The 12,259-nt window shown below is 42.5% G+C and overlaps 1 protein-coding gene across 5 annotated transcripts in view; it reads left to right on the forward strand.

Annotated features, from left to right (window-relative positions):
* The window catches only part of LOC144602296 (inner centromere protein A-like), a 45,056-nt gene extending 38,935 nt beyond the window's left edge, over positions 1-6,121 (forward strand). For 3 of the 5 annotated variants that reach the window (XM_078415221.1, XM_078415219.1, XM_078415220.1), the window contains exons 14-15: positions 285-444; positions 2,517-6,121. In XM_078415221.1, coding sequence (XP_078271347.1) covers positions 285-444; positions 2,517-2,725 — 369 coding nt within the window. In that variant the 3' untranslated portion in view covers positions 2,726-6,121. Of the gene's footprint in view, positions 1-284; positions 445-1,850 lie in introns of all 5 variants that reach the window. The other 2 variants (XR_013548432.1, XM_078415222.1) reach the window with 2 other exon arrangements.
* Positions 6,122-12,259: the final 6,138 nt, after the last annotated feature.

Here is a 12,259-nt window from a genome sequence, read left to right on the forward strand (position 1 = left end):
TTTGCTGTTAATCCTAGAATTTAACAAAAATGTAATAGCGATATGACCAAATAGTTATACATAAAACACCTGCTTCAATTATGTCTTACAGAGAGTAAATATGCCATCCTTGATTCTGTCTGTGAGACACTGGACTTTCTGTACTGTTGATTCTTAAATTTACTCAAAATATCAGAGCCATTCTGTTCAAGAGCATTTAGAAATGGGCAATAAATGCGAGGCTTACATGTGATGCCCAACTCTTGAGAAATATAATTTGTTTAATGCAATGATATGTTTTTCAGTGCCCTCCAAAGCCAGAATCTTACACTATGTCACCCATTAGCTATTCCAAAGTAAAGTTGCCCAAAATAAATCTGGAGAATTATGGAATGGACTTGAACAGCGATGACTCGACAGATGATGAGGGGATGCCACGCAAACCGATCCCTGCCTGGGCTAGCGGTAGGTCATTATTTTCAGATTATTTGGGGAAAAAAAGTTTTTCTTTTTTGGCAAACTTGAAATGGAGAGCCTACTATATTCAGTTTATCTTAAGCCAGCATTTCCACAGCGTTGCCAGGAAAAGTGTTTTTTTGCCCTTATTGAATATTTGCACACTACAAGCCATATAATTATATAGGAATTTAGGGGTCAGGATCATCTTGTTTTAAAATGGCACCTCTATTTTCCCTTCCTTTTAACTTCAGTGCATAGAAGATTTCAAGATCAATTTATTGTCACATGTACCAATTAATGTAGTGAACTTTGAGTTGCCATACAGCCATACTAAGTAAAAAGCAACAAGATACACAGTCACATAAAATAAAATTTAACATAAACATCCACCACAGCGGATTCCACATTCCTCACTGTGATGGAAGGTAATAAAGTTCAATCATCTTCCTCTTTGTTCACCTGCGGTCGGGGCTGTTGAACCATCCGCAGTTGCCGCAGCCGACGGTTTGAAGCCCTCACGTCGGGATGATCAAAACTCCCGCGTCGGGACAGTTGAAAAGCTCTCCGCGGCATGGAGTTCCCGAGTCGGCCTCTTCTTACCAGAGACTGTGGGTTTCACGACGTTAAAGTCCACAGGCCCCACAGTTGGATCTCTCCACAGTCGATCCTCGGCAAAGGATCGCAAGCCTCGCAAGCCTGTCTCCAGGAAAGGCTGGCAACTCCTCTATGTTAGGCCGCAGTGGGGACAGAGATACGATACGGAAAAAATCGCATCTCCGTCGAGGTAAGAGATTGAAAAAAAGTTACCCCCAACCCCCACATAAAACAAACCAATAAACACTTACATACTTTTAATACATAAAAATAACAAAAACAGAAGAAAGGACAGACTGTTGGCGAGGGAGCCAGTGCTGGTGGCGCCACCCGATGGTACATATAACCATGTACAATTTTGTTTAAAAGTAGCACTTTGATTAGACAGAATATGTATAGAAACTGGAGTGGTTCCATTGATCTAACTTTTATAGACTATTCCAAGAGCCTGTCTAGACCTCAACTGGCTCACTAAAAATTCTACCTATAAGGTAGAATTGCTTGCCATTTGCCCCCATCAGCATATCGGCTCTTTCACTGTTCCCAAATAAGCCCACAGTTACTCTGCATCCCCTTTTGTGTCACCTCGTTTTAGACAGTGGCCATATCCGATCCATTTCTTCCCCCTTTGCTGACCGTCGTGACCTTTGTATTTGCTAACCACACTGACCTGTATCCTGCTTGCTGCCCCTATGTTCCTTAGACTTTGCTCAAATTGGAGGTTCAGCATTTACTGGCAGAATGTTCATTTTTTGCTATCAAGAAAATGGATGCATAACTATGTACAGTATTGTCTTTGTCTTCCATTACATTTGTAGATTGTACTAGACGGGCGTGAACCCGTTGGGTCCAAACCTCTCCTGCGTGCGCGGCAGCCCGTGGGTGCAAACCTCTCCTGCCGGCCCGGCAGCCCTCCCTCAACTGACGATTCGTGGACCGGTTGCCGGCTGGGGAGTGTTTTCCCCCGGGGACGTGGGCAGGCGAGGGGGGAGAGGAAAGGGGAGCAAGAGCCACTCAGCTCGGCCCCGGGCGGCCAGAGCGAGCCATGGACCCACTGGGTGGAAACCTCCCCTGCAGCGGCAGCTCGACGGCGACGGCCATCTTCTTTGACCCTCTGTCGCCACGTTGCACCATGGGAGGAAGGTCAGGCGCGGGGCACGCCGGGCGCCGGTCCTCCCGGCGGGAGTGGGCGAGTGTGTTTATTAAGTTAATTGCTTTAAAAATATAACAAAACTTGATCAATCAAGATCGCAATGGAATGGTGAGTAGGATGGGCCTAAAATCGTTGCGTGTACTGTTTTGGCTGTATTTCGGGAACAAACTGCCATACAATCAAATATACGAATATACAAGATGAGAGTTTTTGTAAAAAAAAATAATATATATATATAATATAGATTTTCAATCTGAGACAATTTTCCAGCTTTTTTGTATCATATGTTCAAATACCATGATTTTGATGGAATATTATTCCTTGCTATTAGGTAAAGAACTAAAGCAGGCACTGATAATGCAGTTTTATCATCCATTTAACTTGGACAAACTCTTTTGTGCCATTGAACCCCCCAATCTCGAAGCCATCTTCAGCAAAAGGAAGCCACGTTACTTAGAACGGACAAGTTCTGCAGTGTGGCATTCACCACCTGGATCAAACATCTTTCTGGACACAGCCTATGGTTCTGTGAAACAATGAACTATCCCTGTTCTGATGATTTATAATAACATATTCTAAGAAACCAACAATCTTCTCGTCCGCTTTGATATTTTATCTATTCTATATTATTTAACTAACCTCCTAACAACTGAAAAGTATGAGGTAAAGAACCATTAGCCGTTTCCCAAAGTTGTTGATTGTTTAGAGGATTTTGTATTTTAAGTTTGCAAATTTTATATTATGATCACTTTTAATTGACTTAGTTTTGTGCCGAGATCAAATCCTGATAGATGAACATTCTACTTGCCTTCTATAAGGGTCATGCGGAAGCTTTTCAATCTACTGGGGACTGTGGCCAAGAGCACCATTTCTTAATTTACCATTAATTGGCAGGCTCCGTTTCTGATATAAAGAGTTGGGCATGGAATCTCATTGGGTCATTAACTTTTTCTCAATTGTGGCAGAATAAAGAGATATTTTGCTATTGATCTCGTTGTACACTTCCTGCTACATCTGGATACAGGAATTAGACCTACACTCAATTTCCAGCATGTCTGTCCCACATGGAACACTCCTTTCTAATGGAATGCAGTTTTTGGAAGATTCTTGGATGACATTATATCTTGGGAATAGCCAGTCATTTGCATAGAGTACATACAAGATCCATTTTCTTCCCTGTGCTATGTTACCCAATCCCAGTTGAGGTTGTGAACAAGTGTTGAGGTGGGTTTGTAGGCCTTGTGGTTAAGAACAAAATAAATAATCAGTTTGCTCATGCAAGGTGTGCATGAGGATGAGGTCGGGCTTGCTTCAACTTTTTTCATCTCCCCACCTAAAGGCTCGCTGATCTTTTGCTACTCTGGCTCAAATGTGTGTGATTGGCACTTGGGCTGTTTGCCCACGGAATTGCATGCATGTGAAAAAACTGGTAACAACCAGCCTTGTGTTTCAAATGATGCGTTGTAATAATGTGATCAATTTCATCAAGATAACATTTTAATTTCAAATGCATGGTCAAAGTTGTAATAGAGCCTGCTTTATAATTGTAGATAATTTTGCAAATATTCAGTTGGCAAAATAATGAGAAATATTTAATTTAACATAATAAAGTTTTTCCATTTGCTAAACCATTCTTCGGTTTAAACTACTGGATGTCATGAATAAACTTACTGGAGCTCGCATGTAAATTTTTGTGTAACTAACTTAGAATGTTTTTTTGCACCAATTGGCCAACTAATTTTAGCGCCGTGTAACTTTGGGTCAGGATTGGAGAACAGCTATTCAACTGCATTTCACTTGGACCTTTTTTAATGAATGCTATCTCGTGGCAAGACGCTGTGTGAAATTAAAGATAATTTTGAGACAAGACAGGGTAGATGCTGAAATCTGGAGCAAAGAAATAGCTGGAAGAAATTAGCAGGTCAGCCAATGTTTGTGGAGAGAAAGAATGGTTGACATTTTGAGGAGAGACCCTGGTTGGAGGATGCAAACGGTGAACAATAGGTGCAGGAGTAGACTATTCGGCCCTCCGAGCCAGCACCGCCATTCAATGTGATCATGGCTGATCATTCACAATCTGTACTCCGTTCCTGCCCTCTCCCCATACCCCCTGACTCCGCTATCATTAAAAGCTCTACCTAACTCTCTCTTGAAAGCATCCAGAGAATTGGCCTCCATTGCCTTCTAAGGCAGAGAATTCCACAGATTTACAACTCTGAGTGAAAAAGTTTTTCCTCATCTCCGTTCTAAATGGCCTACCCCTTATTCTTAAACTATGGTCCCTGGTTCTGGACTCTCCCAACATTGGGAACATGTTTCCTGCCTCTTGTGTGTCCAATCTCTTAATATTATATGTTTCAATAAGATCCCCTCTCATCCTTCTAAATTCCAGTGTATACAAGCCCAGTCGCTCCAGTCTTTCAACATACGACAGTCCCGCCATTCCAGGAATTAACCTAGTGAACCTACGCTGCACTCCCTCAATAGCAAGAATGTCCTTCCTCAAATTTGGAGACCAAAACTGCACACGGTACTCCAGGTGTGGTCTCACTAGGCCCCTGTACAACTGCAGAAGGACCTCTTTGCTCCTATACTCAACTCCCCTTGTCATGAAGGCCAACATGCCATTAGCTTTCTTCACTGCCTGCTGTACCTGCATGCTTACTTTCAGTGACTGATGAACAAGGACACCCAGATCTCTTTGTACTTCCCCTTTTCCTAACTTGACACCATTCAGATAATAATCTGCCTTCCTGTTCTTACCACCAAAGTGGATAACCTCACATTTATCCACATTAAACTGCATCTGCCCACTCACACAACCTGTCCAAGTCACACTGCCATCCAGCTTTGTCATCTGCAAATTTGCTAATGTTATTTTTAATCCCTTCATCTAAGTCATTAATGTATGTTGTAAATAGCTGTGGTCCCAGCACCGAGCCTTGCGGTACCCCACTAGTCACTGCCTGCCATTCTGAAAGGGACCCGTTAATCCCTACTCTTTGTTTCCTGTCTGCCAACCAATTTTCTATCCATGTCAGCACCCTACCCCCAATACCATGTACTCTAATTTTGCCCACTAATCTCCTATGTGAGATCTTATCAAAGGCTTTCTGAAAGTCCAGGTACACTACATCCACTGGCTCTCGTCCATTTTCCTAGTTTCATCTTCAAAAAATTCCTGAAGATTAGTCAAGCACGATTTTTCCTTCGTAAATCCACGCTGACTCGGAACGATCCTGTTACTGCTATCCAAATGTTCCGCAATTTCTTCTGTTATAATTGACTCCAGCATCTTCTCCACCACTGATGTCAGGCTAACTGGTCTATAATTTTCCATTTTCTCTTTCCCTCCTTTCTTAACGTTAGCTACCCTCCAATCCATGGGAACTGATCCTGAATCTATAGAACATTGGAAAATAATCACCAACGCGAGCCACTTCCTTAAGTACCCTGGGATGCAGACCATCAGGCCCTGGGGATTTATCAGCCTTCAGTTCCATCAGTCTACCCAACACCATTTCCTGCCTAATGTGAATTTCCTTCAGTTCCTCCGTCACCCTAGGACCTCTGTCCACTGGTACATCTGGGAGATTGTTTGTATCTTCCTTAGTGAAGACAGATCCAAAGTACCTGTTCAACTCGTCTGCCATTTCCTTGTTCCCCATAATAAATTCACCTGCTTCTGTCTTCAAGGGACCCATATTTGTCTTAACTTTTTTTTCCCCATTTACATACCTAAAGAACCTTTTACTATCCTCCTTTATATTCTTGGCTAGCTTACTTTCATACCTCATCTTTTAACCATATAACAACCACAGCACGGAAACAGGCCCGTTCGGCCCTACCAGTCCACGCCAACCACTCTCTCTGACCTAGTCTCATCTACCTGCTCTCAGACCATAACCCTCCAATCCCCTCTCATCCATATACCTATCCAATTTACTCTTAAATAATAAAATCGAGCCTGCCTCCACCACTTCCACCGGAAGCCCATTCCATACAGCCACCACCCTCTGAGTAAAGAAGTTACCCCTCATGTTACCCCTAAACTTTTGTCCCTCAATTCTAAAGTTATGTCCCCTTGTTGGAATCTTCCCCACTCTCAAGGGGAAAAGCCTACCCACGTCAACTCTGTCCGTCCCTCTTAAAATTTAAAAAACCTCTATCAAGTCCCCCCTCAACCTTCTAAGCTTCAAAGAATAAAGACCCAACCTGTTCAACCTCTCTCTGTAGCTTAAGTGCTGAAACCCAGGCAACATTCTAGTAAATCTCCTCTGTACCCTCTCCATTTTGTCGACATCCTTCCTATAATTTGGCGACCAGAACTGCACACCATACTCCAGATTCGGCCTCACCAATGCCCTGTACAATTTTAACATTACATCCCAACTTCTATATTCGATGCTCTGATTTATAAAGGCAAGCATACCAAACGCCTTCTTCACCACCCTATCCACAATTTTCTCCCCATATTGCCTTTTTAGTTATCTTCTGTTGCTCTTTAAAAGAGTTCCAATCCTCTGGCTTCCCACTCATCTTTGCTATGTTATACTTCTTTTATTTTTATACTGTCTGTAGGAGCCATTTTGCAGTTATTAGCTATTTTTGCTTATTAATATCATTACCTTGTATTCTGCTGTAGTCTGGACCACTATAGAGTTAATGCAATGCTTACGTAGGGGCTGGGCGTAGCCAGAGTACGGGCAGTTGGGTACGTGCTGGCACAGAGTGTGTGAGCTGGGAGGTGCTGACAGAGGGTTAGCTAGAAGCTCTGCCAAAAGATTTATCAGCCATGATGTAATCCCTGTAAGTTTTATTAACAAGAAGATTAATACAAACTGTGTCGAAGTTATATCTGGCAATTCGTAACGATCGCATAGACTGTGGTAAGATGTGGAATTTTACCTAGCAATTAACAACCAGTCGATGACAAGAGATATGCCAATATGTTTATTGCACCTTCAAATAAAGACTATTAAACATCTAGGAGGATCTCTGTTATTATTGTTTGAGTCATTACGCTTATCGCTGACCCGGTCTATGCAAGTGGCAGGTTGGGAGCTAATTGATATAGACGAGAAGCTGGCCGCTACACTGTCCTTGACTTCCCTTGTCAGCCACGGTCGCCTCTTACTCCCCTTAGAATCTTTCTTCCTCTTTGGAATGAACTGATCCTGCACCTTCTGTATTATTCCCAGAGATACCTGCCATTGTTGTTCCACCGTCTTCCCTGCTAGTGTCTCGTTCCAGTCAACTCTGGCCAGCTCCTCCCTCATGCCTCCCAAGTCCCCCTTGCTCAACTGCAATACTGACACTTCCGATTTTCCCTTCTCCCTCTCAAATTCACTACCTCCTAATGGCTCTTTTAGTTCCTTTATCAAATCCGGTTTATTACACAACACTAAATCCAGAATTGTCTTCTCCCTGGTAGGCTCTAGTACAAGCTGCTCTAAGAATCCATCTCGGAGGAACTCCACAAACTCCCTTTCTTGAGGTCCATTACCAAGCTGATTTTCCCAGTCTACCTGCATGTTGAAATCTCCCACAACCACTGTAGCATTACCTTTGCGACATGCCAATTTTAACTCTTGATTCAACTTGCACCCTATATCCAGGCTCCTGTTTGGGTTGCCTGTAGATAACTCCCATTATGATCTTTTTACCCTTACAATTCCTCAGTTCTGTCCATACTGATTCTACATCTCCTGATTCTCTGTCACCCCTTGCAAGGGACTGAATATCATTCCTTACCAACAGAGCGACCCCACCCCCTCTGCCCACCTGTCTGTCTTTTTGATAGGTCGTATACTGCTGAATATTCAGTTCCCAGCCCTGGTCCTCTTGCAGCCATGTCTCTGTAATTCCCACAACATCATACTTGCCAATATCCAACTGAGCCTCAAGCTCATCCACTTTATTTTTTTATATTTCGCGCATTCAAATACAACACTAACTTCGTTTTCACCTCCCTTTTCACACCAGTCACTATTGGCCCTGACCTTACTCTCTTATTCCATCTCAAACTTTCCTTCCCATTAATTCGGGAGTCTTTTGCAATTTTTCCTGTATTCGCTTCCCCTTTAACTCCATCTTTATACTCCCAATTTGTCAACTCCTCCCCCCCACTACTTAGTTTAGTAAGTAACAAAGAGAACAAAGCAAGAGAGACCAAGGATGGGTTAATGGGAGTGGGAAAGGAACACTGGTTTGCGTTAACCTTTGCTTCAGGGGAAACAAAGTCTCCCCTCATAACAGAAACATTCCATTCTGTTGAATTTCCACTGCACCCTCTGCAATGAGGTGTTGCATTTTGGGATGTCTAACAAGCGCAGGACCTACACAGTGAAAGGTTGGCCTCTGGAGAGTGTTGTACAGCAGAGGGATCTAGGAGTGCAGTTGCATAGTTCCTTGAAGGTCGTGTCGCAGGTAGATAAGGTGGTCAAAACGGCTTTTGCCACATTGCCCTTCATCAGTCAGAGTATTGAGTATAGAAGTTGGGAGGTCATGTTGCAGTTGTACAAGATGTTGATGAGACTGCATTTAGAGTATTGTGTTCAGTTCTGGGCACCATGTTATAGGAAAGATATTGTCAAGCTTGAAATGGTTCAGAGAAGATTTACGAGGATGTTGCTAGGGCTAGAGGGTCTGAGCTGTGGGCAGACATTGAGACTGGGACTCTATTCCTTGGAGCGCAAGAGGATGAGGGGTGATCTTATAGAGCTGCATAAGATCATGAAAGGAATGGATCAGGTAGATGCACAGAATCTCTTGCCCACAGTGGGGGAATCGAGGTCCAGAGGACATAAGTTCAAGGTGAAGGGGAAAAGATTTAACACACAAAGGGTGGTGGATGTATGGAACAAGCTACAAGAGGTAGTTGAGACTGGGACTATCCCAATGTTTAAGAAACAGTTAGACAGGTACATGGATAGGACAGGTTTGGAGAGATGTGGACCAAACACAGGTAGGTGGAACTAGTGTATCTGGGACATGTTGGCCAGTGTCGACAAATTGGGCCGAAGGGCCTGTTTCCACACTGTATCACTCTGTCCTTTAGTACAGTGACTACAACTGCAAACAGTATTCCAGCTGTGGTCCAATCAATGTTGTAATAAGTTGTACCCTGCTTTATGTTCTATGCTGCAGCATTATATCTAAGATGATAAGGTGTACAACTGTAGGCCCACTCACTGAATCTATCTATCCATTTATTCTCCTTGTAGCTTACTTACCTTGGTGTTGTTTTGTAATTGTTACAACACGGAAGAAAAGCATATGGTCCATCATTAAGGAAGTAATGGACCGCGGCACGGTAGCGCAGCGGTAGAGTTGCTGCTTTACAGCGAATGCAGTGCCGGAGACTCAGGTTCGATCCTGACTACGGGTGCTGCACTGTAAGGAGTTTGTACGTTCTCCCCGTGACCTGCGTGGGTTTTCTCCGAGATCTTCGGTTTCCTCCCACACTCCAAAGACGTACAGGTATGTAGGTTAATTGGCTGGGTAAATGTAAAAAAAATTGTAAAAATTGTCCCTAGTGGGTGTAGGATAGTGTTAATGTACGGGGATCACTGGGCGGCACGGACTTGGAGGGCCGAAAAGGCCTGTTTCCGGCTGTATATATATATATATGATATATATATGATATATAAAAGTAGGACATTTTAGATAATCGTAAAGTAAATATGTTTTGGGGTTTCCAGAAGGCACCTGAAAAGGTGCCACAAAATTCACCATGCAAGAAAAGAAGAGCACATTTCATAGATGGGAGTTTGATTAACAGAAAGTAGAATCAGAATAAATGGATCATTTTCAATTGGCCATCAGAATCTAAAGTTATATCAAAGTGAATAAACTCACATTTAAGTCCATCAGATCTATGCTGGCTCCTAATGGATTAATTGCATCAGTTCTATACTTCTATTGAGGTTTTTAGTTCATACTACCACGAATACTGAGCCAAAATAATTACTTGAAATCTTTGGCATTTCTCATTATTAATTTTTCTGTTCTGTCGAAGGCATCAACATTTACTTTGGAAACACTTTTTATATCTGTAGAAGCTCATACTTCCTGTTTAATGTTATTTTTCACTTTCTTGCTGTTTTCCTTTTTAATTTTACGAGTCATTCTTTGATTGTAAAATAGCATTTCCATGTTACAACTAATCTTTACAACATTGCATGGCTTTCCTTTCAATTTGATTCAATCCTTTACTATATAATCTCAAAACTGCAAATGCTAATTTATAAAAAAAGACAGTGCTGGAATAACTCAATGGGTTTGGCAGCATCTCTGGAGAACATGTATAGGTGACATTTTGGATTAGGACTCTTCTTCAGAGATGCTACGTGACCTGCTGAGTTACTCCAGCATTTTGTTGTTTATTACTTCAGTTTGCTATGGATGGTGCATTCTTATCAGCATTTTCCTTTCTCGGTTAATTTTAGCATTCCTCAGATTCATTAAACATCTTAATTGCTTCATATTAGAACATATCAAAGTGTAATTAAAGACTGGTGAAGTATATTTACAAACTTTAATCAACACTGGATAACTGAGCCAAAGAGTTTTGTGAGGGGGAGGTAAAGAGAGAGCAAGGAAAAACAAAATAGGGAGTAGCAGCAAAAGCATGACCTTTCCCAGTTACAGAGTCTGGAATAGATATACCTCAGCTCTCCTGATTAAAATCATGGCTCGTGCCCAACATCACTGCCCAATTTCTGGACATTAATATAGGGGTGTGTCAAATTTGGGAACTCTCTTGGTCCTGTAACAGGTGGCAATTTGTTCCATTCTGGATTAGCAGTTTCATCCAGATCCACCACCTATCCAAGGCTGAACTTCAGCATTTCTGAAGAACATGGATAGGTGACATTTCAAGTTGGGAGCTGCCTTAAGATTCAAAGATGAACGGATTACAATGTTGGTCACCTATGTGCTTCTGTACTTGAATCTGTGATTGCCTTCAGCTTTCATCTCTGAAATTGCCCACCGCTGCTCAGTTTCGGTGCACCTGCTGCTGAATCTTTCTATGTTTTTCCCAGTTCCAGTCTTTGTTCCAATGTAGTCCTTTTCTTCCTTGCATATGTGAAGTGTTGACATCTGTCCATCTGCAAAAAATGAATGAATGAATGTTTATTGGCCAAGTATGTGCATATACAAGGAATGTGCCTTGGTGCTCCACTCACAAATGATAACACAAACATACAGTTAACAATTAATAATAAAGCATAAACATATCAAAACAATAAGGATACAACATTACGGTCTAAACATGCAAGTGAAAATAAACCAGAGCAAAAAAGAGACGACAGACTTTGGTTGAGTAGAACTACTACTACTCATGGAAAAAAGCTGTTTTTATGTCTGGCTGTGGCTGCTTTGACAGTCCGGAGTCGCCTTCCAGTTGGAAGTGCTTCAAATATTTTGCAGCCAGGGTGAGAGGGGTCAGAGATGATCTTGCCCGTTTGCTTCCTGGCCCTTGCAGTGTACAGTTCATCAATGGGGGGAAGGTTGCAGCCAACAACCTTCTCAACTGAGCGAACGATCCGTTGCAGCCTCCGTATGTCGTCCTTGGTGGCTGAGCCAAAGCAGACCATGATGGAGAAGGTGAGGACGGACTCAATGATAGCAGTATAGAATTGGACCATCATTGCCTGTGGCAGATTGTGTTTCCTCAGTTGCCAGAATGAACTGGCCTCAACTACCTTCTGTGGCAGAGAATTCCAGACTCACCACTCTCTGTGTGAAGAAATGTTTTCTCATCTCGGTCCTAAAAGACTTCCCCCTTATCCTTAAGCTGTGACCCCTGGTTCTGGACTCCCCCAACATCGGGAACAATACAGAGAGCTTGTGTCCTGCCCAGAATGTCCATCCTGACCATCCAGTAATATATCATTTTAATTCTCCTTCCCACTGCTACACTGTCTTTGGCCTTCTTCATTCATTGCCAATGTGAGCCAGAAGCAAATTCCACTTGGATAGCATCCCCACATCCCCCTTATTATCCTCTGACACACTCCCATGTAGGTTTCAGCTCCCTATGTTCACCCTTCCCTTTCCCTCTCATTT

Source organism: Rhinoraja longicauda, chromosome 18, assembly GCF_053455715.1.
Source record: "Rhinoraja longicauda isolate Sanriku21f chromosome 18, sRhiLon1.1, whole genome shotgun sequence".
In the NCBI taxonomy this organism is placed as follows: domain Eukaryota; kingdom Metazoa; phylum Chordata; class Chondrichthyes; order Rajiformes; family Arhynchobatidae; genus Rhinoraja; species Rhinoraja longicauda.